This window comes from Bos grunniens, chromosome 12 (genome assembly GCF_055505025.1).
Source record: "Bos grunniens cultivar Pamir isolate PY7600 chromosome 12, Bosgru_T2T1.0, whole genome shotgun sequence".
Classification (NCBI taxonomy): domain Eukaryota; kingdom Metazoa; phylum Chordata; class Mammalia; order Artiodactyla; family Bovidae; genus Bos; species Bos grunniens.
Window position 1 is genome coordinate 83,243,342 of NC_141176.1, and position 26,951 is coordinate 83,270,292.

The 26,951-nt window shown below is 41.3% G+C and overlaps 1 protein-coding gene across 42 annotated transcripts in view; it reads left to right on the forward strand.

Annotated features, from left to right (window-relative positions):
• The window catches only part of PCCA (propionyl-CoA carboxylase subunit alpha), a 420,374-nt gene that overhangs the window by 150,153 nt on the left and 243,270 nt on the right, over nucleotides 1-26,951 (forward strand). For 37 of the 42 annotated variants that reach the window (XR_015138441.1, XR_015138440.1, XR_015138442.1 and 34 more), the window contains one exon: nucleotides 8,567-8,698. Coding sequence is in view for 39 of the 42 variants with exons in the window: in XM_086330472.1 (XP_086186598.1) it covers nucleotides 8,567-8,698 (132 nt within the window). In the remaining 3 variants the exon portion in view is untranslated. Of the gene's footprint in view, nucleotides 1-8,566; nucleotides 8,699-14,897; nucleotides 15,193-26,951 lie in introns of those variants that run through there. The other 5 variants (XM_086330482.1, XM_086330489.1, XM_086330486.1 and 2 more) reach the window with 1 other exon arrangement.

Below are 26,951 nucleotides of genomic sequence, written 5' to 3' on the forward strand. Positions count from 1 at the left end.
CCTCCCTCCTGTCTTGTGAGCTCTTCCCGGACCTCATCCATACAGCACGATCTGTGTATTCTGGAAGCAGCGATGCTGCCAAGGCTGGATGCTGTCCGTGTCATCCCGCAAAGGTGATGCTTCTCTACTTCATCACTGTTACTTTTTACCTAGAGTGGCAGTAGTTGCTGACAGTTCATCAGGCTTCAGTTTGTACAAAATAACCATGTACTGAAGCCTTCCAGCCAGACATGAGAATGCCCCTTCCTTCCTTCCCTGCCTTTCTCTCCTTCCTTCCTTTCTTCTTTTTCTTCCTTTACTTCCCTCCTTTTCTCCCTCCCTCCCTCCCTTTTTCTTCCTCTCTCTGTCTCTTTCTTTCTTTTTCTTCCTTCCTTTTTCTCTACCCCCTTCCCTCCCCCTACCTTTTTTAAAAGCCAAAAACAGGTCCCTGAAGAGGTTAGCAAGCTTGTCTGAGCAACACCTCACTTCCTGGTCCCAGTGTTGGTTTTACTCCTATAAGCTGGTGGCTACTCTGAACACATTCTCAAAATTTTTATTTTGGAAATAAAAGGCAGATACAGAAGAAAACTACGCAGAACACACGTGGGCTTGCTTAAGGCGAATAATCATGTAACCATTATATAGGTTCGGATGTCAGACATCAGCCCCAATAGTAGAGTGCCTGTCTACATGACCCATCCCAATCCCAACCTCCAGTCTCTCCCTGTACATACAAACTGCTTTGACATTTACAGTAATCCTTTTCTGGCATTATAAACAATCGTATTGTCCAAGTGTGCCTCCCTGGACCTTGTGATCTGTCTTGCCCATTTATTTTCAATTTTGATATGTCTTCTAAGTTTCTCTCAAGCCATAGCTTCTCCTTGCATACATTTCTCTTCCTTTATAGTTTATCTGTTGAATAAACCTTGGGCTTTTTGACCCATAAAGTGTCTCTCAGTCTTGATTTAGCTGATGGGATAATCATGGCATGTAATCATGGCACCCTTCAGTGTTTCCTGCAGGCGGGTCCCATCCCTGAATCCAGGTTGCCAGACTTAAGTTTCAGTTCCTTTAACCAAGACTGTAGGAGGCACAAGTCTTGTTAGTGGCTTTTAAGGTCTAAGCAGCCTTTGATGCTTACTATTCCTTCATTAGATTGCAAAAATGGTGATATTTTAATTCTAACATCTTTTGCATTATTTAATTGGAGTATCTTTATAAAGAAGCTCTTCCCCTCATTGTTTGGTTTCCTAGTGGTGGAATTCATATAGAAAGAGCAAGATAGTGTATAATTCTTTACCCTGGTTTGTAGTTTTTGAGGTAGTAAGTTGGTTCCTTACTCGGTTAACTTCCTTCAAAGTTAACCAGGTCTTTGTAAAAGTATCACTATGAAGTCATAGATTGAGACATGTTCTGTAGGTTTAAGTCTGCTGAAATTACTAGTGAAGCTCCAGTTGCCACTGTTTGGCTGGAGGGTGCCTGAGTTGGCTCCTGATCTTCTTGACTTGACTCTCATAATCTTTTATAGCTTCTCAGCCCTGATAAGATATTCTAGGCTCAAGTAATATATTTCTTGCTCCAGGCCTTTAATCAGGTGACCTTTTTAGATGCATTGGTTTCTTTTAATGGTATTTGGAGCAATGGCACTCCACTCCAGTACTCCTGCCTGGAAAATCCCATGGATGGAGGAGCCTGGTGGGCTGCAGTCCATGGGGTCTCTGAGGGTCGGCCACGACTGAGCGACTTCACTTTCACTTTTCACTTTCATGCATTGGAGAAGGAAATGGCAACCCACTCCAGTGTTCTTGCCTGGAGAATCCCAGGGACGGGGGAGCCTGGTGGGCTGCCGTCTATGGGGTCGCACAGAGTTGGACATGACTGAAGCAACTTTGCAGCAGCAGCAGCAGCAGCAGAGGGTAAAGTGTCTGCCTGCAATGCGGGAGACCCGGGTTTGATCCCTGGGTCGGGAAGATACCCTGGAGGAGGAAATGGCAACCCACGCCAGTACTCTTGCCTGAAAAACTCCACGGAGTGTCGCCTGAGGAGTCTGGTAGCCGACAGTCCATGGAGTCGCAGAGTCGGACGCGACTGAGTGACTTCGCTTCACTTTCACTTTCACCTTGTGTGGCAGGCATGATCATCGCTGCTAATAGTTGTTGTTTCTAGGCTTTTTTAATTTATAGGCAAAGCAAATAAAATGTGTATTCCTAGAATTTTAGCATGTTTCATGTTACACATGTTTATTACATATACTTTATGTTATATTAACTGTTATAGTAAAAGAATATATGACATCAATATAGTTAATATGTGTGTATTTAGATATAATGCTGACCTCAACCCCAAGTAGGGTATATATAACACAAATTTAATATCTAAAATAGATATAATAAATATCTACATCAATGAAATATGGAACAGTTTTGTAATAGGTGGTGATATCAAACTATAATTAAATATAGCCTGTATTTTATGTGAGATAGGAATACGAACTGTGATTGTAGTAATACTAGGTTGGTCAAAAAGTTCATCTGGGCTTTTCCATACGATGTTACAGGAAAACTTGAACGAACTTTTTGGCCGAACCAATACTTTCAACTAAAATTCATGATTATAGAACTTTTACTTAACCTCTTCTTTGTTAACTTGTATCTTTATCCTTCCATAGTTAGAATTCTGACTTTCATGGATAGAAGAAATGATATAATTAAAATACCTCCTAATTATTTGTCAGTAGTACACACACAGCAAAGGATAACAATTATAATACCAATATAAAAATTTACTGAAAAATTTAAAAAGTTTTACACATCTCCCTATTCTCCTACACTTCCAAAAATAGTTCCACTGTATTTATAATGCCAGAAAATCCAACTATTGCACTTGCTATATTCGTGTTCTCTTCTTAGCCTTCATTTAGGTTTGGTTCAGCGAGTAACTGCAGAGTTAGTCTCCAGGTTAGTCTCTCTGTAGCTGTTTTGGTTTCCTGAAGCTCATTCTCTAGTATGGGCAAACTGTTTCTGTGAAGAGCCAGATAGCAAGTGTTTGGGGCTTTGTATGCCGTGTGATCTGTCGCAAGTTCTTAGTCTTATGGTGGGAGTGAGAGAGCGGCCATGCAGCGTGTAAGCTAGAGCGTGACTCTCCTCCAGTAAAACTGTCTTTCCGTTTCATGTAATTTTCACATGTCATGATATAGCACTCCTAAAACAATTAGAAATGTAAACAATGTGAAATTGTCCTTAGATTGTGGGCCGGTTGGGAACAGGTCGTAGGCCAGGTTTGGCCCACAGACCAGTGTGCAAACCCTTGTTCTGTTGGATTCCTCAGAAGGCTCTGAGTTCTTGCTTGTTGTTACATTTTTCTCTGCCCTTTATACTTGGCGGTCAGTTGTGTTGGATTTAAAATCCTTGGCTCATCCTTTCTTTTCTTGAATGTCTTATTCAGTGGAGTACATTATTATATTTTGGCATGATTTATTGCTGTCAAATCTGGTGATAATTTAAACTTGTCTTTTGAACAGGTTACTTTTTTTCCTTTTTAAGTGGTCTTGCTGGAATGTATCATGGTACAGTTTGCTCTGGGTCGAATTTTTCAAGTAGGCTGTGATATGTTTAATAGTTAACTTTCAATTTTAAGAAAATTTGCTTGAGTTTTGGGTTTTAGTATTTTTTCTTAGTTTCTTTTTTCCCCCAAAGACTCCTCTTATTCATATGTTGGATGGTCTCTGTTTATTTTTGATATTTGTCCTTTTATCTTGAATCTTAAATTTTTTTTTTTTCTAAGTTTCTTCCTTTGACTTCCTATCTCTTGTAAGGCATTATTTGTTTTCTTTATTCACTCTAATTTTCCTCTAGTTTAGTCTTGATTTCCAAAATTATTTTCTTTTGCCTTTCTAATTCTGTCTTTAGGTCTGTCACCTCATTTCTGAGCATTTCTGATTCTAATTTATGTTATTTCATGTTTTCTTATTTTAAAATGTCTTTCGGTTTGTCTTGAAATGATAGGTGACACTGATCTGCTGTGTTACCATGTCTTTCTCATGCTTTTTTCCTCCATGGATGTTATTCTAGTTCTTGTTTTTTTCTCATGAAAACTATGTATGGGATTTTACCTAGACAGTTTTATTTTGCTTAGTTTTATGTGTGAAATTAGTTTTCCCATATATTGCTTTTAAGAGAGCTATATGGTTTTTTAAATGGGTGATACATGCTTAAGAAGTTCAAATATTTGACAGGGATAGCAGGAAAAGATTTATTCTGAGGTCATGAAAAGATGAATTAATCTTGTAATTTCTTTTATTCTTTTTGATGCTCATATTGTTATCCACACATTCAGTGGGTAGCCGTTTTTATATAATACGTGCTTTTGAGATAACTATGTTAATTTTTTGAAAGCTTTCTCACTGACTCAGTTTTTTTAATCTCATGTGCTAACTTCTCTGCCCAGTCAGAGAAGGCCCAGAAACTGGCCTTTTCTACGAGAAATTCGTTTTTCTTTTATTAGGAATAAAAATTAAAATCCAGAATCTAGGTACTTTAGGCAATTTGGCAGTTTTTTCATAGCTATGTCTCCTGTCTGTCTGACCCTGTTTTTACAGTTTATCCAAGTAGTAATTCTTTATGAGTCTAAACTGTATACATGAAAAAAAGAATCTGAATTCATAGTATTGCAATTTACTGTCATGGAATTTCTAAGAATGAATTATATATCATACATTCTAATTTTTACAGATGATTATTTCTGTCCTGCATTCGTAACATAAAGCCTATTGTAAATTAAATCTGTTTCCTTAACATATTGCTCAGACTCAACCCTTTTCCCCATTTTTTATCAAAATACAACCAGAACCATGAAATCACAGAATTTAGAAGATGAAAACAATGTTTTGTTTTTTTGCCATTAGGAGCAGTGGTTTCAGCTTTTTGTAATTTTTTAACGTATTACTATAATGATGTGATGATGATGAAAAAAAATTACTCTTTTTCATGACCATTATACATTTACCTGTATTTAGGTATTATATTTGTCATTCATGGTAAATTTAAATGGTCCTTGAAAAGCCTAGTTTGAGAAGTAAATTTTATTGCTTTGTCATGTCAAACAGGTTTGCTGGTGATTAAGGAAAACAAATAAGAAAAGATACAGGGTTAACAGTGGAGTATTGAAAGCTTATTAGTGCATAAATTTTGGCCTTAAGTTCTAAATCACACAAAGGACTCTGGTCAAAAACCTAGGACTTCTGAAACATGCTTTGCCACTTTGCCATTACCATATATCTTAGCCTTGCTTTTTTGGTCAAAGAATGATGGGGGTCAGGAGCTATGATACTGCTGTCTCAATTTGCCATAATTACATTTAAAGGCTAACCCAGGGAGTACTATCAAAACATAAGAAGATAAAAAGGAAGTTAGTCCCTTGAAACATCTGTTTGAGTAGTTACTCAGCGTGCCACTGGCTTTTTTTCTTTGTGTTGAACGGCAGTAAGAATAGTCACTAAAATGCTTGATGTGCATGTTCTTTCTTGGTAATTTTGCATTTTGGGGTGAGTAATTTTCCTCAAATTAGAATGCACGAAAAAAGCCTAGTTAGTCAGTGGTTCCTGGCCGTTGTTAATCAGAAGCTTTACTGTATAATCGTAATGTATTTTGGATGTTCTCATTTTATGTCATTTCTTCAGCTCTTTGTGTGGGTATTCTGATTACTTGATTACATCTGCCTGGCACAGTGGCATTTAAAACAATTTATAATAAAAATTCCTCCATCTTGGCAAGTCAAATGAGAATATGGAAAGACAATTGACAGTTGAAACACGATCGTTTCCTCTTGAGTTAGCGTTTATTGGGTGAGATAAAGAGAAGTGAGCATGACTGTTGCTCTAGTGCAAAGCGACTAGTTGATCCTTCCAGAGACACAGAGTATGTGGGGTGCAGTCCTACCATCACTTCCCCTTGAGCAGAGCGGTTCAGTTTTCTATGTGCTGTACGTTTTGGGGGTTTCACATATGATTTTCTTGCATAAGAAAATGAGTTTCTGTTAAAACTGCATAAAAGCATTCGATGGAGATGTACTTCATGAGCACCAGTTATGGCTGAGGAGATTTCCCATCTGGCATTCAGCTGTAGTGACACCGGGCTTCTCTGGTGGTTCAGATGGTAAAGAATCTGCCTGCAATGCAGGAGACTCGGGTACGATCCCTGGTTCGGGAAGATCCCCTGGAGAAGGAAATGGCAACCCACTCCAGCATTCTTGCCTGGAAAATCCCAGGGACAGAAGAGCCTGGCGGGCTACAGTCTACGGGATCGCAAAGAGTCAGACACGACTGAGTGACTGACGGTTTTGTGGCGACACTAGTGACTGCGGGTGTTTGCATTCCTGTAATGCGCATGGGGTCCTGTGAACCTAGCTGTCTTCCTATTCTAGTGTTCTCTTTATCAGGACTTCTGGGTAAGAGGCAAGAACTAAGAGTTGTGACACTCAGCTTCCTGTTTAACATTATTTTATTCAGTCCTTCCATCAAACTGGCAAGGTGGTTATTATCCTGTTATCCCCCTTGTCACACAAAAGAGGCTTTAAACTCAGAATCTTAAAAATTCCTCTTTCTTCTGTTTTGCTTTTGGGTCAGAGTGAGTGCCTGTGTTTTGCTTTTGGGTCAGAGTGAGTGCCTGAGTTTAAAGGCATTGGCTTTTCTGTACATTTTATCTGAGTGACTTTATCTACAATCTTTAATTTCCTCCTGTTAGATGCCTTTAAACATCCAAATCTTAGCCTAGACATATAACCTTATACATCTTATAAGGCCTTATAACCTCCAGATGTCTCTGTTTATCTCCTGAACATAGGCACTTGACTATCCCACACTTGACTGGCTCAGCCTTTGTAGAGTTGAAATTGTCATATCATCTCCCAAATATTTATCTCCTCATATATTCCCTTTGTTGATTCCCTGTTATCTTTGCATCTCCTGCTTTTAATGTTCAGTTGCTCAGTCATGTCCAACTCTCTGCGACACCATGAACTGCAGCACACCAGGCTTCCCTGTCCTTTGCTATTATCTCCTAAAGTTTACTCAAACTCATGTCCATCGAGTCAGTGATGCCATCCAATCATCTCATCCTCTGTCATCCCCTTTTCCTCTTGCCCTCCGTCTTTCCCAGCATCAGGGTCTTTTACAGTGAGTCAGTTCTTTGCATTAGGTGGCCAAAGTGTTGGAGCTTCAGCTTCAGCATCAGTCCTTCCAATGAATATTCAGGGTTGATTTCCTTTAGAATTAACTGGTTTGATCTCCTTGCTGCCCAAGGGACTCTCCAGAGTCTTCTCTACCACCACAATTGCAAAGCATCAGTTTTTTGGTGCTCAGCTTTCTTTATGGTCCAGCTCTCACATCCACATAGGACTGTTGGGAAAACCATCGCTTTGACTACACAGATCTTTGTTGGCAAAGTGATGTCTCTGCTTTTTAATATGGTGTCTAGGTTTGTCATAGCTCTTCTTGCAAGGAGCAGACGTCTTTGGGGTGAATCCTCTTTGCCACGATGGCAGAGAGCAACCAAGCAACACACTGCAGCAGCTACTCTGGATGATATTCCCATCAGGAAAATGAAGCCAAGAGCCTTTTCAGGCTGCAGTGCCAGTAGATAGAATATGAGATGTTAATTATATGATTTATTCTTTATACTGACCGTGGCCAGAGATGGTGAGAGAATCAACAGTTAGGCACCTTATTCCAGTGATGCCCTGCTTGCAATCTGATTTTTGCTTTTTCGTATCTAACCTCAATTCTCTACCCAGTGACCACATCCTTTACCTCAGCAAACCCCTTCTTTATTTCTCTAGACTGTGCTCTACAGTGGCACTAACTCCATCATACTCTGTTCTGTTCCTTATTAGTGTCCATGAGCTTTTTGTTTACTTTAATAACATCAACACAGAGAGATGGGCCTATTGCTGGGGAACTAAATGGGATTTTAGTAGCTTTTATTGAAACCGTTAACTCTACCTGGTAAATTGCTACTGTATTCTTTGTTCAGTTCTTGTAGTCACAAGGATATTAAAATTCCATACTTTAATTTGTCTCTTTCTCTGAGGTACTGGTGATCTGTTTCATGTCCCCTTGAATTAATTGATATCCTGTGATTTTTGTCTAGGTTATCCCCTCCACTTAGCTCAAAGTCTGACAGAGAGTTGGTGTTCATTGAAAATGCACTGTTCTGTGGGTCATTGAGAATACAGAGATTTGTAAGACATTTGAGAAGTGAATTTACTGTTTAGATTAGGTGGCAGAGTACTAGATACAGCTCCAACACCATAGAATTTGCTTTTCCAAAGAATACTGTTAATATCACGTAGGAGTTCTTTTAATTATTTTTCTCTGACCTCACTTTGTTTCAGGTATCTTTGCACACTTACACTATATGAAATACTGTATCATGTATTGTAACGTGTTGGCTCAAATGCTTGCTTTTAAGTTGTCTGTGGCCTGTGAGTAACTAGTAAGTATACATACGGGTTTTCATTATGAAACTGTGACTCCATATCGAGCACTGTGATGTTTTTGTTACAGATTTCTACTTGCTTTTCTCCACAGGCAGCAGCAGATGCCATTTTCATTGGACCTGATACACACGCTATTCAAGCCATGGGTGACAAGATTGAAAGCAAATTATTAGCTAAGAAAGCAAAGGTTAACACAATCCCTGGCTTTGATGGAGTGGTCAAGGTGAGAAACTATTTTACTCTAATCTTTCCAGTACATGTCCTGAGACCAAACATTTTGTCCAAAGTGTAAGATAAAATGCAGTTTTTGCTTTTTAAAATATTCATGTTGGATTAAAAAAAAATCCATGTTGTTTACACTTGGATTATTTTGAGTGGCACAAGTTAAAAAGAGGAAGAAGCCACTTAAGCATTGTATTTAATGAGTATTTGACTTTCATAGGAGAAAATTTGGTGATAAAGAAATGTGCCGTTAGCTATATGGATTTCGTTAATTGGTGGTTTTTCTTTAATGTTTGAAACATGATGTTGCTGTGTCTTTCCGTTGAGCTCCTGTCCATATGCATAAAACATAAGTCATACATGTGTTTCTGGTGGAGAGTGGTATAGCTGTGTGTCACTGTAGATCCCAAGGACATCTCCTCAACAGCTTCTGCAGCAGCTTCTTCTAAGGAAGAACGGCAGAAGTCAGAGTGTATGTCTTCCCTCCCTCTCTACACTTCTCCCCACCATCAAGGAAAAATTAATTCATTTTTTTTCTCATGAGAAAGGAGTCTCTCTGTAGACTTTCACCTTGCGATTTGAATTAGTCTGCAAGACCTTTTCATCTCAGTGTTTCTTATTACCCTTTCTGAACTGGGCGATTCTTCATCATTGTGCTGGGTTATCTCACGCATAACAGGATTGTTGGCAAGCTGGGCCCCTGATTAGGAAGTATCCTCAACTTCTTGTCCATATTTACCTGTATTTACCTTAATACGTAATCATCCATTTTTTTTCTTCTTTCGTCTTACAATGAGTAGGATATTTCCCATCCTCCATAAAGCCAGATGTCCCAGATGTCAGCTGTATCGCCCTCACGGGCGGCAGTCTTCACTGACGGTGTTTTCTCTCTTCCATGTCTTAAAACTCTCCTTGTCTTTTAGCACCCTTCCATTATCACTGCTGTTAAACGAGCTCAGTCAGTCAGAAAGGTACTGACCCCTGAGCTTAGTGAGTAGCGCGTGGTGATAAAAGAGGCCGGTGGTCCCTCACACCACGGTGCTTCCAGTTTGTGGGGAGAGAAATTGTCTTCCTCCTCTTCTGAGAGCACGGGAACCTCTTGTCGCACCAGGGCTGCCGCCTTAGTTCTCCGTCCTTTCACAGCCTTAGAAGAATTGTCCTCACTTGCTGTCGTTTTCACACTTTACCCCTTAGCTGTGGTCTGCATCTTTTACAATATAAAACTGTCCTCAGTGACTGGTCTATAAAAAGTGTAAGTAGGACACGGATTTCCCCAGTTATTTTTCTGGGCACTTACGCAACAACTTACACAATTTAATTTCAGAGATTAAAGATCAGGAGAACTTTATGTGCTAACATGTCATATCATACATATGTTACACTGTGTTTAGTTCAGTTCAGTTGCTCAGTCGTATCCGACTCTTTGTGACCCCATGGACTCCAGCACGCCAGGCCTGCCTGTCCATCACCAACTCCTGCAGTCTACTCGAACTCATGTCCATTGAGCCAGTGATGCCATCCAACCATCTCATCCTCTGTCGTCCCCGCCTCCTCCCACCCTCAATCTTTCCGAGCATCAGGGTCTTTTAAATGAGTCAGTTCTTTGCATCAGGTGGCCAAAGTAATGGAGTTTCAGCTACAGCATCAGTCCTTCCAATGAGTATTCAGGACTGAACTCCTTTAGGATGGACTGGTTGGATCTCCTTGCAGTCCAAGGGACTCTAAAGAGTCTTCTCCACCACTACAGTTCAAAAGCGTCAATTCTTTGGTGCTCAGCTTTCTTTATAGTCCAACTGTCACATCCATACATGAGTATTGGAAAAACCATAGCTTTGACTAGATGGACTTTTTTTTTTTTCTTCCAAAACAAGTGAAGGATTTATATGAAATTCAAACTTCAGTAATGCTCACCATTTAGTATAATCTGATGCAATTTTCATACCACAAAGACAGTATGGGTAATAAAGCCAAAAATATCTACCCCTGGCCTATGACATACAACAATGCCCTTCTAAACTGTATTTTTATAGTATAATAAACTTCTAAACTATAATTTTATAGTTTTACCTATTCTTCCCCCCTTTTCTTCCATATTGGGCATGAAAGTTAAGTAGCTCAGTCATGCCCGACTCTTTGCGACCCGTGGATTATAGCCTACCAGGCTCCTCCCTCCACGGGATTCTCCAGGCAAGAATACTGGAGTGGGTTGCCATTTCCTTCTCCATAGATGGACTTTTTAATAAGCTGTCTAGGTTGGTCATAACTTTTCTTCCAAGGAGCACGTGTCTTTTAATTTCATGGCTGCAGTCACCATCTGCAGTGATTTTGGGGCCCCAAAAAAGATATCACTTTAGAACTGCATATCTAGTTGCTACTTAGACAAGTTGACCTGATGACATTGAGACACCATAAAAGTAACAAGTTGGAAGCCCACCTCATCCTCTTCTCTCTAGCCAGGGACTGCCATTTGGTGGCTCCATGAACACCTGTTTTTGTAAATAAAATTTTATTGGAACACAGCCATGCTTTTTCCTTTACGAGTGTCTGTGACTGCTGTGCCATGACAATGGCCGAGTTGAGTAACTGTGTCAGAGATGCACAAAGCCTGGAATTTTCACTAGCTGGCCTATTCAGAAAAAAGCTTGCTGACTCTTACTATAAGCTTCTCATTTTTCATTCTTTCCTGCCTGAGAAAATGCCAGCATTTCACCAGCTAGAAACTCAGGAGTTCTTGATAAATATTGCTGAAGAGAATTACTTAAATATCTTTCTGATCTATTACCTTTTTTTTTTTTTGATCCTCACGCTAACTCCAGGTTCCAACTAACATCATATAGACTGGATTACTTCACCAACCTTCTAAGTCCTCTCCTTGTAGCCAGTCTTGGTCCCGTTCACTTACTTTTTGACACTAAAACTTGAGTGATGTTTCACATATCCTGATTTGATCATATGCTTGTGCTTAGAAACTCTTCAATGATGACTGATTTAAATCCTTTGAATAGTTCTCCTGTGTTTGTCTCTTCAAACTGAAACTGTGTCAGCTTGCTCTTTGTATCGGATGAGCCAGTCTCCTGTGATATCGTTCAGATTTTTGAAACTTTTGTGCCTAGTTCTGACGTGGGTGTATTGATTCTGCTTCAGTCTTTGCTCTTGATTGTCTTCTCCACATAGTTTCGGTCTTGGCTTAAACATAACATTTCTCACAGAGGCATTGCTTGACTGTATGTATTACGTTAGGTCCTCTACTATATATTTTCCCTGAATTACCCTAGTGGAGGTGATGGAATTCCAGTTGAGCTATCTCATATCCTAAAAGATGATGCTGTTCAAGTACTGGACTCTATCTGCCAGCAAATTTGGAAAACTCAGCAGTGGCCACAAAACTGGAAAAAGTTAGTTTTCATTCCAACCCCAAAGAAAGGCAATGCCAAAGAATGTTCAAACTGCCGTACAATTGCAATCATTTCCAATGCTAGCAAGATTATGGTCAGAATTCTTCAAGCTAGACTTTAGCAGTATGTGAACCAAGAACTTCCAGATGTACAAGCTGGATTTCAAAATGGCAGAGGAACCAGAGATCAAATTGCCAGTACCTGCTGGATCATAGAAAAACCATGGGAATTCCAGGAAACCCTTTACTTCTGCTTCGTTGACTGTGCTAAAGCCTTTGACTGTGTGGATCACAGCAAACTATGGAAAATTCTTCAAGAGATGGGAATAACCGGTCACCTGACTTGTCTCCTGAGAAACTGTATGCAGGACAGGAAGCAACAGTTAGAACCAAACATGGAACAATGGACTGGTTCAAAATTGGGAAAGGAGTACGTCAAGGCTGTATGTTGTCTCTCTGCTTATTTAACTTATATGCAGAGTACATCATGCGAAATGCTGGACTGGATAAAGCACAGGATGGAATCAAGATTGCTGGGATAAATATCAGTAACCTCAGATATGCAGATGACACCACCCTTACGGCAGAAAGTGAAGAGGAACTAAAGAACCTCTTGATGAAGGTGAAAGAGGAGAGTGAAAAAGCTGGCCTAAAATGTAGTATTCAAAAGACTGAAATCATGGCATCTAGTCCCATCACCTCATGGCACACAGATGGGGAAAAAGTAGAAACAGTGCCAAATTTTATTTTCTTGGGCTCCAAAATCACTGTGCACAGCACAAAATGAAAAGATGTTTGCTCCTTGGAAGAAAAGCTGTGACCAACCTAGACAGCATATTAAAAAGCATAGACATGACTTTGCTGACAAAGGTCTGTCTAGTCAAAGCTATGGTTTTTCCAGTGGTCACGTATGGATGTGAGAGTTGGACCATAAAGAAGGCTGAGTGCCAAAGGATTGATGCTTTCTAACAGTGGTGCTAGAGAAGACCCTTAAGAGTCCCTTGGACAGCATGGAGATGGAACCAGTCCATAAAGGACATCAGTCCTGAATATTCATTGGAAGGACTGATGCTGGAGCTGAAACACCAGTACTTCGGCTGTCTGATGCTAAGAGCTAACTCAGTGGAAAAGAGCGAAGGTAGGAGGAGAAGGGGGCAACAGAGAATCAGCTGGTTGAATGGCATCAGTGACTCAATGGACATGAGTTTGAGTGAACTCCAGGAGATAGTGGATAGGGCAGCCTGGGGTGAAAGATAGCTTCAGACAGTGGTGTTGCTAAGAGTTGGACACAGCTTAGTGACTGAACAACAACAATCCTATACTTCATTTATCGTGTTTAAAACTGTTTACTCATCTATTCAGTAGATATTTAACATAGTACATGCTGTTTTGTGTAACATTGTTTGAAGTGCCTGGATATAGTAGGGATCAAACTAGACCAAAACCACCAAACTATTCCTGCCCTCATATAACATATGCTATAGAAGGAGAAAAACAGTACACAAAAAATAAGAAGCACAGGGCAGGGAATGGGGAAAGGGCATGCTCTAGGGTAGAGTTGACTCACAATTTTAACGAGGTTTTGCATGTCAGGTAAGGCCGTCACAGGGCGTGTCATGTGATAATCAGGGAGAAAAGCAAGGTTTACTGAGTAGAAACTGTTCACAAGTGCCAAAGTAATGAGGTTAAAGAGTACTTGATGTTGAACAAGCAGTATGGAATTACATTACTGGAGCGATCAAGGGAGAGAGAAGAGGTAACAGGGGTAAGATGTGTAGCAACAGCCTCGTTTTATAGCCCCTTTTGCCCATTGTAGAGGTGGGTTGAGTATCTACTTCCGGATAGTAAGCTGCTTGCTAACAAGGGTTGTGCTGTTTTTTACTGCATCGCTTGCACATGGTGCCTGGCACAGAGTGAGTGCTGACTAAGTATTTGTTGGATGAATAGTGTTCTAGGAGATACATTTTATACACATACCATTGTATATAAATTATCTGCCATTTAGTGCCTGTTTATTAGACACACTGAAAGAGGAGAACACCTAACTAGTAAAACCAAGAGAAACAGTAAAACAGACATTAGAATTGACCCGCATGTGCTGTCTCTCTAGATACTAAAATTGGCTGAAAAGACTATAAAATAAGTATGACTACTGTGTTAAAGAAATTTGGGGGAAATGTGGAGAAAATAGCTAAACATATAAAGAATTTCACCAGAGAATTTGAACCTACTAGGAAATTAAATAAATCTTCTATAAATGTAAATACTATATATGAAAATAAGAACTTTAGATATGCTTAATAGTAAGTGAAGCAGAATACAGGATTCATGTTGTAGCATGCATGAGTATTTCATCCCTGATTTTATGGATGAGTAATATTCCCTTGCATGACAATGCCACTGGGGTTTTTTTGTGGGTTTTTTTTTTGGCTTGTTTTTGTTGCTGTAAGAAATGTATTGGGTTATTGTTTCTGTAGGAAATGTGTTTGTAATTGGTTAGTGGACATTTGAATTATTTTTAGTTTTTGGTGATCGTGGATATTGTTGCTGTGAACATTTGTGTGCAGGTATATTGTTGAACATCTGTTTGAAGTTCTTCTGGATATATACTCAGGAGTAGAATTGCTGAGTCATAATGAACCTTCCAGGCATTTGCGCCTTTGTGTAATCCCCTCTTCTTCAGTTTGCCTCACCTCCTTCACTCAGAGACTATGGCAAAGGGTGATGGCGTGTCACTCCCGTAATTAATTACATTATATGGCAAAGGTGATGAAATATAATTGTGTAATTGTGTTTTATCCAAAAGACTCCTTTCTGGGAGACGAGAGAACAGATTCTAGGTGTTGGCTTGATGATGAAGGCAGCCATATTGAGGAAACCCACATGGCAGTGAATGGCAGACAGCTTTTGAGGATCAAAGTGAAGGTGATCTCCATTCTGAGCCAGCAGAAAGGTGGGGCCATCAGTTCCCCAGTCACAAGGAAATAAATCCTGCCAGTCCCTTGGATGATGTTGAATTTGTCCCCATTTGAGCCTCTAAGTGAAAGTGCCATCTGGCCCATACCTTGATCGCAGCCTTGAAAGACCCCAGGAAGAGCATGGTAAGTGTTTTCTTGAGTAGGGGGTCAGCTTTTGGGTTTTAGTCCTTCCTTACATTCTCATCTGAGAGAGTCTGAATGTGTTAGTTACTCGGTCGTGTACTACTCTCTGTGACTCTGTGAATTGTAGTCCCTCAGACTCTTCTGTCCTTGGAATTCTCCAGGCAAGAATACTCAACTGGGTAACCTTCTCCAGGAGGTCTTCTTGACCCAGGAATTGAACCTGGGTATCCTTCATTGCAGGCAAATTCTTTACCATCTGAGCCACCAGGAAAGCCCAGCCTTTGGGTAGTGGTTTTCTGAACCTTGATCTATTCAGCCCTAATACTTCTGCCAGTATAATTGTATGTTTATATACATACATAAATAAATATATATATAGAGAGAGAGAACAAGAAATCTGGCCTTCTTGAGATATTCAGTTTGGGCTTGGAGTCCAAATTAATTTTGCTTTGATGAGTAACAGAGTCCTCAGGAGTTCAAGGAAGAGGTCATTAGGAGAGCATTTGATCTAAAAATTCTATTTGCATTCTTTCTTATGAGTCAATGAGTCTAGTGTCTCATAGGAGAAAGGAGAAGTGAAGTTGCTCGGGTGTGTCCAGCTCTTTGCGACCCCATGGACAGTAGCCTGTCAAGCTCCTCCGTCCAAGGGATTTTCCAGTCTAGAATATTGGAGTGGGTTGCCATTTCCTTCTCCAGAATGTTCCTTGAGTAAAGATTCAAAGCTGGTTACTGGCACATGGAAAATGTGACAAGTATTAGAGATACCTGTTATCTGAGTACTTTGTTGACACTCAGAGAGGGCATGTGTAACAATGGTGGGGTTAAGGTTGATAGTGTACCAGCAGTATCAGTAATTAGTAATTAGTGAAATTTCTCCTTTTGAGTTGATGGGTGAAATGGGTACTTGATTCACTTTTGAAACACTGTCTGTTACAGTTTTTTCCTTCATTTTCTTGGCTAATACCGAGCAATTGTTTACTGATTGTCACTTCTGGTTACAAAGTCTGCTGGTGTCTTTATCAGAAGACTATATTAATATCTGGAATGGGAGCATCTGATTTTATCTGTAAGGGCATTAGTTTATTCTGGGCCTTATTCTGCTTTTGTTTTGAGGCTCCTTTAAAATGTATAGTATGAAATTGAAGACCTGAAAATGTGGCTGTTTTCCATCCAGTTTTTATTCATGAAATTTCCCATTTCTGGTTTAAGGCTGCTCACAAAACATGAAGAGAGAGCTGGGGTTGCAAGTGCTTCAGGATCTCCCCTTGATTCCTGTCTTAGGGCATTAAAGAGGCCATCTCTGGTGTCTCCGAGGACTTTGCTCTCTCTGCCAGCAGAACTGCACTAGAGCCCAGCGTAACTTCACAGGCAGATTTTGGTGGTAGTCTCCCAGAGACCTTGCCCATCATGTACGGTTTCTCTAAACCTCTGTTTCTATGTGGTTAGGGGTCTCAAGTCACTCTCAGGGTCGTCTTCTTCTCCCCGTTAATCCACTATTTGCTACCTGAGGCTCTTGCTAGCAGTATGAACCAGGTGATATAAACTTGGGTACCTTAGCTTATACGCTCCTAGAATACTCTGTTTCTCTATAAACTTCTATTTTGTGGAGGCTTTGGGAAATCTTTGATACTGCCTCTCAGTTCAGAATGAGATCGAGGTTTACTTCAGCCATAGGGACTTGCCCTCATTTGACAGGTTTCTGGTCAGCCAGGAGAAAAGGGGAACAAGTCAGGGGAAGGAAGAACAGGGCAGGGGAGAGCGGAGGGACATAGAATAGAGAAACAGGAAGAGCAGGATAAAGACCAGTAGGTTTGAGAGAGTTGTAAGTTTTTTGTGTTTTTCATTTGGCTTTTTCTGTGCCTTTGCTGTTCTCTATGAACCTTGTCTTCCCTGTGAATTTCATAAGGAAACAGATTTGGCATTTGAATTTCTTCTGGAAGCTTCTTCATGTTGATTTAAAAAATGCAAAAACTCTAGATGTTTGAGAGTTTGCCCCCCTGTTTTTCCCTAAGGGGCATCTCAAATGAACCACTGATACCAAAAGCTTTTGAAAGAATCTATTGTAATTCTAAATTATGCTTGGTGAAATCATGCCATGTAGAAAGATAAGAACCAGAGTTTGAGTTACAGATTTCATTTGTTTGAGGAGAAGTACAGTACTCACAGCACAGGCAGCCTGAGGCAAACCTTCTGTGAACATCTTATACTGGCTCATCAAATTGTGGTTGGCCATCTCGAATCAGAGACCTGGCTGTGTGCAGGGCCTTGGTGGTTGAGCATTTGGAAGGGAGATCTACCAGCCCCAGACTCCCAGGGACAAAAAACAGAGGAACGTCCTCAAGATTTTCATATGGGTTTCAATGCAGATTTTATCCTGTTTGAACACCCTTGAAACCTTCTGAACTCACTGGCTCCTGGAGCCTGCATGAAGGTGAATTTCTAGGTCCCATGATCATATGCTTCCCAGTGAACTTGGTCTTATGGACTTTGAACAACAAAAAAAATGTTGATTCTTTTGGAGCTCTCCCCTATGTGAAAGTTTTCTTCATATTGTGGTTGGGGAGATCCCTGGGATGGCCCCCCACTTCAAAAACTGCAGTTTTTGAAGCTAGGATCTGGAACTGTGACTTTTAGCAGGCCTTGAACTGATCCCAGTGAAACCTCCAGAATTGCCTCAAAATGCTAGTGCCCTTTACTGTAGTAGGTGCTATTAATCATAAGCTTGGTTTTGCTTCATCAATGGGTGTTCTTGGTTTTCTTTTCAGGGAGGCGTCATTCGACAAACTGTATATGAATTTCCAACCTCCGTTCATTTGAAAAATAGGGAAAAGTAGAAAGTTGAGGAAAAGAAATCCACTGTTTTTCACTATTGTCTCCTTGTATGCCTTAGGTGATTTTTAAGATCCTCTTAATACTCTTAAATAATGATGGATTTTCATTGCCTGTGTAAGTTTGACTGTGGTGTACAGTTCCCAACACCGCTTGTCTGAATGAATTTGTTAAGCTGCAATCTGTAGGATATAGTTTTCAGATAAATATTTAAAAAATAATTTTATGGAATGCCTTTTTGTTTTTCAGATAAATTTTAATAGTAGTTTTATTTCTAGTTTGCTTTTAATTATTTCTGATATAAGAAGCAATACATTTTTTCTTTTAAATTTGATTATTTTAGAATCCCGTAGTAACTCCACTTTACTTCGAAACTGCACTACTTTTCACATTGTGTAGTTTAGATTTGTTAGGTAAGAGATTGTTTTTGATGGTGTCTATGCAGACAGAGAGTTGCTGATGCAGATAAAAAGTGTAAATTTTTGGAATACCTTGTAGTTTTAGCAGCTGCATTAAGCAGTACTCTTGCATTGGAAGACTGTATGTGCTAATTATAGATAATTCCATCTTTTTAAAATCCATTCTTTCTTCTTCCCATTGATCTGTGGTATTTTTAAGGCAGTTCTTTTTCTTGGCAACTATACTCTACCTTTTTCCCTTCCAAGTGCTTGAGTGGATTCATGTGGTTTCAGTTTGTTATATCTCTCTTTAAAACATTTGTTCCTTTTCTATTCAAATAATTGAATCTTATTTGGAGGTTCCATGGAGATGGTTTACCACATTCTTTTAAACCATTGTGTGTTGTACGTAAGGAGTCTTCTGGAATGATTTCCTTTTGTCTTGTTCTTGAGACTGGAAGAAGCACAAGCTGGAATCAAGATTGCTGGGAGAAATATCAATAACCTCAGATATGCAGATGACACCACCCTTATGGCAGAAAGTGAAGAGGAACTAAAGAGTCTCTTGATGAAAGTGAAAGAGGAGAGTGAAAAAGTTGGCTTAAAGCTCAACATTCAGAAAATGAAGATCATGGCATCCGGTCCCATCACTTCGTGGGAAATAAATGAGGAAACAGTGGAAACAGTGTCAGACTTTATTTTTCTGGGCTCCAAAATCACTGCAGATGGTGACTGTAACCACGAAATTAAAAGACGCTTACTCCTTGGAAGGAAAGTTATGACCAACCTAGATAGCATATTCAAAAGCAGAGACATTACTTTGCCAACAAAGGTCCATCTAGTCAAGGCTATTGTTTTTCCTGTGGTGATGTATGGATGTGAGAGTTGGACAGTGAACTAAGCTGAGCGCTGAAGAATTGATGCTTTTGAAGTGTGGTGTTGGAGAAGACTCTTGGGAGTCCCTTGGACTGCAAGGAGATCCAACCAGTCCATTCTGAAGGAGATCAGCCCTGGGATTTCTTTGGAAGGAATGATGCTAAAGCTGAAACTCCAATACTTTGGCCACCTCTTGTGAAGAATTGACTCATTGGAAAAGACTCTGATGCTGGGAGGGATTGGGGGCCAGAGGAGAAGGGGACGACAGAGGATGAGATGGCTGGATGGCATCACTGACTCGATGGACGTGAGTTTGAGTGAACTCCGGGAGTTGGTGATGGACAGGGAGGCCTGGCGTGCTGCAATTCATGGGGTCGCAAAGAGTCGGACAGGACTGAGCGACTGAACTGAACTGATTTTGATTTGTGATGTGGAAAATGGATTAGAGCAGTGCAAAGCTTGAGTTTGGTGGGCCAATTAGAATACATTTCCTTTAATCTAGACAAGAAATGATGGGGGCCTAAAATAAGGTGTTAGAATGGAGCCAAGTTGACAGTGTGGGGAAACACTGGAGGTTGAAGATTTCATGATCCCTTAGATGTCAGGGGTGAAGCAGAGGGAAGAATCACCAGTCGTTAAATTGCTTTGTTTGGTTCTAATACCTACCTTTTTCCTGGGATATTTATTAAACTTATTTGAGTTTCTGTTGCTCTGTAAGAGAGAACAGTAATATTTGCATCTCAAAGTTATGGTAAGGTAGTTGAATGAGGTTTATACTGTAGGTTCACAGTAGTGATTATTTTTATCACCTCATTAGCCAGATTTTCAGCACTGCACTTTTGCTTTAGTAGAAAGAGCCAAATAATAAGTACAAAAAACTGGTGTGAAGGGAATCATTAAAAAAACGAAAAAAGAAAAGCTCTTTCCTAGTAATCAAAAAGTATACTGTTAGACATCAGTATCCTTTTTCCCTGCTAAACCAAGAGTAACTTTCCTGATGATGCTACAGAGGCTTTATATTTTCGGGAAAAAAAATTTATTCAACCATGTTTATTACACAGCTTTATAATTAGAGAAATGTGTGCTAAAATTTAGATTTGCAAATAAATTAAGCAGAAAGAGTCTTCTGTTTGACTCGGAGTTATCTGGAAAACACATCATCAGTGGGAGCCTATTTCTTGAACCCAGGATTGCTGGAAGTTCTGCTTTATTTTTGTATATGACTTGAGGGTCTATTAAGCTCCAGGAGTTGGTGATGGACAGGGAAGCCTGGTGTGCTGCAGTCCGTGAGGTCACAAAGAGTTGGACATGACTGAGCGACTGAACTGAGCTGAGGGTGTATAGCTTTTTGTACACAGATAGAACATTTCCCCATGATGTCTTGAAGCAGTAATTTTTTTTTTCTTCAAAAGCAGTGAAGGTTTTGTTCAAAAACCAGCTGATGTAAGTAAACTCCCAAATAGCTTCCCATACGGACGAGTAGCAGGACTTGGGTCCAGTGAGCCCAGAATTTGGGGTTGGTAAGTAGACTATCTGTGGTGAGAGAGGCAGGAGAGGTGTGGTCTGAATCGCAGGTGGTGGAGGTGGTATTTGACACCAACATCACTAGGAAAAAATGGGGTGTTCGGTGTCGGGGAGGACTATTTGAATCTGTCTTTGTTACAGATTTTCCTTCCCTTCTCCACCCAAGACAAGCCCCGCTCACCCACTAGGAAGAATACACAGATCAGCTGATCCACGCAAGTGTGCTGGAGGTTCCCCTAGACACATTTTTTGTGGTGGTGTAGCACCAGAATCCCAGGGATGGGGGAGCCTAGTGGGCTCCCGTCTATGGGGTCGCACAGAGACACGACTGAAGCGACTTAGCAGCAGCAGCAGCAGCACCAGTATTAGTTTTGTATTCTGTATCATGCAGTTTCAGAGTGAGTGATGATCCCAGGATAGAACACCCAGGGCCAAGCAGGAGAGAAGCACACTTGATAGTTGGGGGTGCGGGCTGCCCATTTTATCAGGTTGCCAACCCTGAGTGCTTGCTTGCTTCTTGCCAGACTCTGTTCTAGTATGTTTCATCTGTTACTGATTTCATCTTAATAACCCCTGTGAGATACTGTGTCCATCTTACAGATGAGAAAACCTGATCCAGAGAGGCATACTGGTAGGTAGCACATACACTGTCAGTGAGTCCTCATCGGAGCCCATGCCTTTTGGCCCCAGCACCTTTGCTCTTAGCTGCTGGGCCTCACTGCCTCACAGGTGGGTGCTGTAGACCATTAACAGGTGCACTGTGGTTAGCTGCTCAGTTGCGTCTGGACTGTGGCCTGCCAGGCTTCTTTGTCCATGGGATTCTCCCCTGGAGTGGGTTGCAATGCCCTCATCCAGGGAATCTTCCCAATCCAGGGATCGAACCCAGGTCTCCTGCATTGCAGGCGGATTCTTTACTGTGTGAGCCACCAGGGAAGCCCAAGAATGCTGGAGTGGGTAGCCTATCCCCTCTCTAGGGAATTTTTCCTATCCAGTAATCAAACTGGGGTCTCCTGCATTGCAGGCAGATTCTTTACCAGCTGAGCTACCAGGGAAACCCAGCAGGTATATTAGGCTTGCAGAAAAGGCAGCCAGTTTTTTTTTTTTTAGCTTCTTTTTACATGTTTGTGATCTACTTACTTGGGGCTTCCCTGGTGGCTCAGTCGATGAAGTGTCTGCCTGCAGTGCAGGAGACCTGGGTTTGATCTCTGGGTCAGGAAGATCCCCAGGAGAAGGAAATGGCAACCCACTCTAGTACTCTTGCTTGGAAAATTCCATGGATGAAAGAGTCTGTTAGGCTATAGTCCATGGAGTCATAAAGAGTCGAACACAACTGAGCAATTTCACTTTCACTTACTTGGTTATAGCAATATCACCTACCCTTCCCACCATATTCTCTGTAAAACAGAATTTTCACTGTTTTACTCTTGGGTTGGATGATAAAGCTCTCTAAATGCAAGTTGTACTGAAATAGAGGAGTAAAAGAAATGGTTACTGGTTCTGCTGGCTTCTTTCCTCTATCTCCATTTCTTGAACTGCTGCTTTAGAATTTATAGCTTAATGCTTTCCTCCACTGCTTCCCTCATCAGTATTTCCATGCGTTAAATAACTTTAGAAACTGAGTTTAGTTCAAGGCAGATTGGCATTACAGAATGAATGACAGGAATTTTTATTGCTTGAGGAAGAGAATCAAATGATGTCATTGGATTGTTTCTCCTACCTCTTGAGTTGAAGTCATCAGGTTTATTCACTCAGTTCAGTTCAGTCGCTCACTCGTGTCTGACTCTTTGCGACCCCATGAATTGCAGCACGCCAGGCCTCCCTGTCCATCACCAACTCCCGGAGTTCACTCAGACTCACGTCCATCGAGTCAGTGATGCCATCCAGCCATCTCATCCTCTGTCGTCCCCTTCTCCTCTGGCCCCCAATCCCTCCCAGCATCAGAGTCTTTTCCAGTGAGTCAACTGTTCGCATGAGGTGGCCAAAGTACTGGAGTTTTCAGCTTTAGCATCATTCCTTCCAAAGAAATCCCCGGGCTGATCTCCTTCAGAATGGACTGGTTGGATCTCCTTGCAGTCCAAGGGACTCTCAAGAGTCTTCTCCAACACCACAGTTCAAAAGCATCCATTCTTCGGTGCTCAGCCTTCTTCACAGTCCAACTCTCACATCCATACATGACCACAGGAAAAACCATAGCCTTGACTAGATGGACCTTTGTTGGCAAACTGTGACCCTTCATTTTGAAAGCTAACTACCACATAAGGTTTGACTTTTTAAAAAAATTAATGAAATGTTTATTTAAAAATTCTTATGTGGGTAGCATTATATATTTCTTTTTAACAGCAGTTTTTTTTTTTTGAAAACATAAGTTTCAAAACTTGAAATTGTGTGATGCAGTGAGAAAAGTGCTTGACTGAGAGAGAATTAAGACATGAAGGTGAATACCTGGAGTTGGTTTTGCCTAGTGTTGACAATATTTCATCAAAATGTTATGGCAGAACCCGAGCCTGTCTGGCTCTTGAGCCCCTGCTCCAGATTAATGCAGAGCACCCCCTTTCTGTGTGTCACTTAGATATGGGAATTTGGACAAGCCTTTCCGTCTCCTGGGATACAGGTTCACCCCCTTCTAACATCGATGCTCCTGAGATGAGAAGTGCTGTTGGCACTGGAGTCATCATTCAGGAGATTGTCTTGTCACAACAGACTGATTTCTTTGGAGGCTGATGGATGGTTGTTTATTCATTCAACAAGTAATGTGTTGATTTGCTAAGCTCTGGGGATTCAGCAGAGAGAGCGAGTGAGCTAGTCAGGTCGCTCCTGGAGATGAAGTGTGGCAGGGGCCGTCCTAATGGAGGGGCAGGGTGTAATGTGATCACAGGGCAGTGATGCCTAACCTGGCATAGGACTGGAAAGGCTTTCTAAAGAGAGTGATGTCTGCGTTAAGCTCGAAGCAAGCACCCCTCCCTTTAAGAGAAAATGGTCATTTGTCTCTCACCTAGACTGCCGCTTCCCGGCTGGACTCCACAGATCCCGTTCCCCTCTCTCTAAAGAATTCGTCTGTTCGTTCCTTCATTCCTTCTTTCACTCAACAGCTGTTTCTTGCATGTGCCAGGCATTGTTCTAGGCACTGAAAATATATCGCTGAGCCAGCAAGACAGACATTTCTGCTCTTCTGGAGCTTACATTTTAATGGGATCAGGGGCTACGCAGGGTAAGACAATACAGAAATAATATTAATAAGTAAATTCTATGCTAAAAGTCTGCCAAAGGCTGCCAAAGCAAGTCCCCTCATTTCCTTGCTCTTAAGCTGGAGTTGATGCTTTTTCATGAGGCCTTGCCTCACTGTGCAGTGGGCTGACGCTCAGGCCCCAGTCTCCCTGACTGTGTTCCACCATGATTTCATTTCCTAGGTCTCTTTTCAAAGTCACTGCGTCTGAGAGGCCTCCTGAGACCGTTTTTGAGTTCGAGATCCCCTGCTGTCCCGTGCCCTCTTCACTTCCGCAGCACGCCTCGGTGCTGGTTTCTTAGCTGCTCGTCTGAGAGGCCTCCTGAGACCGTTTTTGAGTTCGAGATCCCCTGCTGTCACGTGCCCTCTTCAGTTCCGCAGCACGCCTCTCGGTGCTGGTTTCTTAGCTGCTGTGCAGTCATGGTTAAGATCTGTCTTTTCTTCTAGGCTATAGATTGCACGAGGACTGGGGTGTAATGTTGTAATTTTTTGCTTACGGAGGAGCTTTTCTCGTTCTGTCCTGTGCCTTCAGGGCCTAGTGTGGGCCATACAGTACTATGATTTGGTTTGGTGAAGGTGGTGAAGGAGAATAGAGTTTCTGGCTGAGCCAGGTTGGCTGAGGAAAGGCTGGAGGGAGTGCGTGGCGTTGGGATAGAGAGAGACTAGGATGGACTGGTGGCTCAGAATGACAGGAACAGGTATGGAAACGGGAGTGAAGGAGCTGAAATTTGGTTCTGAGGCAGTGAGAAGTCATGAAAATGTGAAGCAGATATTGGGAATATACTATATTTTGTGGGGCTTGCCTGGTGGCTCAGCAGTAAAGAACTCACCTGCCCGTGCAGGAGACCGAGATTCAGTCGCTGGGTTGGGAAGATCCCCTGGAGAAGGAAATGGCAACCCACTCCAGTATCCTTGCCTGGGAGAAATCCCATGGACAGAGGAGCCTGGTAGACTGTCCGTGGGGTCGCAAGAGTTGGACATGACTGAACAACTAAATCACCACCATCACTGTATTTAGTTAACAGTTAGTGCTCTGGAAATCACTAGTTAGATGATTGGAATAACACCTTCAAGTGTGGCAGATTGGCTTTCTAAAAAGGACTTATTTTATTTATGGCCCCGCTGGATCTTTGTTACTATGCATGGGGCTTTCTCTAGTTCCAGCGAGCGGGGACTGCTCTTCGTCGTGGTGCTTGGGCTTCTCACTGCAGTGGCTTTTCTTGGTGCGGCTCCCAGGCTCTAGAGCTCTGGCTCTGTAGTTGTGGCGCACAGACTTAGGTGTCCCCTGGCTTGTGAGCTCTTCCCGGACCAGGGATCGAACCTGTGTCCCCTGTATTGGCAGGTAGATTCTTTACCATTGAGCCATCAGGGAAGCCTTGATTTAATTTTTGAATTATGAACGTAGTGTGAAATTTTTATCTTTATGTTTTTTTTTAAAGTTCAATGTGAAACTAAGGGTATGCAATGAGAAGTAAAATTTCCCCCTTTCCCCCAGCTCTCAATCCTATTTTTGAGCAGTTACTCAAGCTGAGTTTTTTAATATGTCTATACGTAGGTTTTTCTAAGCGCTGATGTATGTTTTTCTATCTTAATGTAGATGAGGTCTGTGTACTCTCCTCTAACTTTCCCTTCCTCCCACAGTGTATATTGTAGTTGGCATCTCTTTAGTGTGTGAGAGTTATCTTCTTGAAACCTAAATCTGAACCGTCTTTCTCCTGCCTGGTGCCAAGGCATTTGAACCGGGACCGAATCCCATAAGGTCCTGTCAGAGCAGAGCACAGCTGCTACCTGTATTGATGCTTCCTCCTGCCCTTTTCTGCCACGTCCTTAACTGTGCCTCTGCACCAGCTTTCTAGACTAGGGTTTTCACGCATGTTGTTCCTTTTGTCTAGAATTCTTTCTTTTGAATCTTCCCATGGTGGCTAACTGCCGTTCCCTTTGGGTTTCAGTTTAAATTTTACTTTGGAAGTCCCCTGTCTGAGCGATCTTTCTAAAGTGGGTTCTCCCTCTTACTGGCTCCCTCTGTACCATTGGTTTCCATGGAACATTTATTTCAAGTCTCATTGGATTTGTTTACTCTCTTTTCTGTTTCACTTATTTGGCTGTATGTTCCTTGAGGGCAAAATCTATTTCATGTGGTATTTCCCTGTAAATATTTTCCTAATTAATGCACAAATGGATGAATAAGAACAGATGGAGCAATCTCATTTTTTTAAAAGGCTGTGTAGTATTCCATGTTGATATGTGTACCATTTATGGTACCAGTTCACCAGTTTCCTTAGTTAAGGCCTTTTAAGTTTTTTTTTTTTTTCTCTTCTGATTTTCTTTCCTTACCAAACCACCACCAACCAAGTGAAAATAATAAATGTCTTTATATATGTCTCTTCGTGCGTGCATGTGACTATATCTGTAGAATAACTTCTCCAAAATGAAATTTCTGGGTCGAAAGATGTATGCCCTCAAACTTTTGATAGATACTGTTTCTTTTTAAAAAGATTATACCCAATAGGGAGAGTAGTGCTAGTTCTCCTTCAGGTCACTGCTCTTGGCTCTTCGAAGATGCTGGTGGATGAAAAGTACTGTCTTGTAGTTATGATTAAAGTTGAACATATTTTATATGTTACCCTTTTAAATTTCATTTAATGTAAACTTCTTATTTCATCCTTTGCTCATTTTTTCCTGATGACTGTTGGTCTTTTTCTTGTTGGTTTAATTCTTTTTACTGAGAATTGTTTTTCTACCTCTAGCTCTGTAGGGGCTTCCCTGGTGGCTCAGATGGTAAAGAATCTGCCTGCAATGCAGGAGACCTTGGTTCAATCCCTGGGTTGGGAAGATCCCTGGAGAAGGAAATGGCAACCCACTCCAGTATTCTTGCCTAGAGAATCTCATGGACAGAGGAGCCTGGCGGA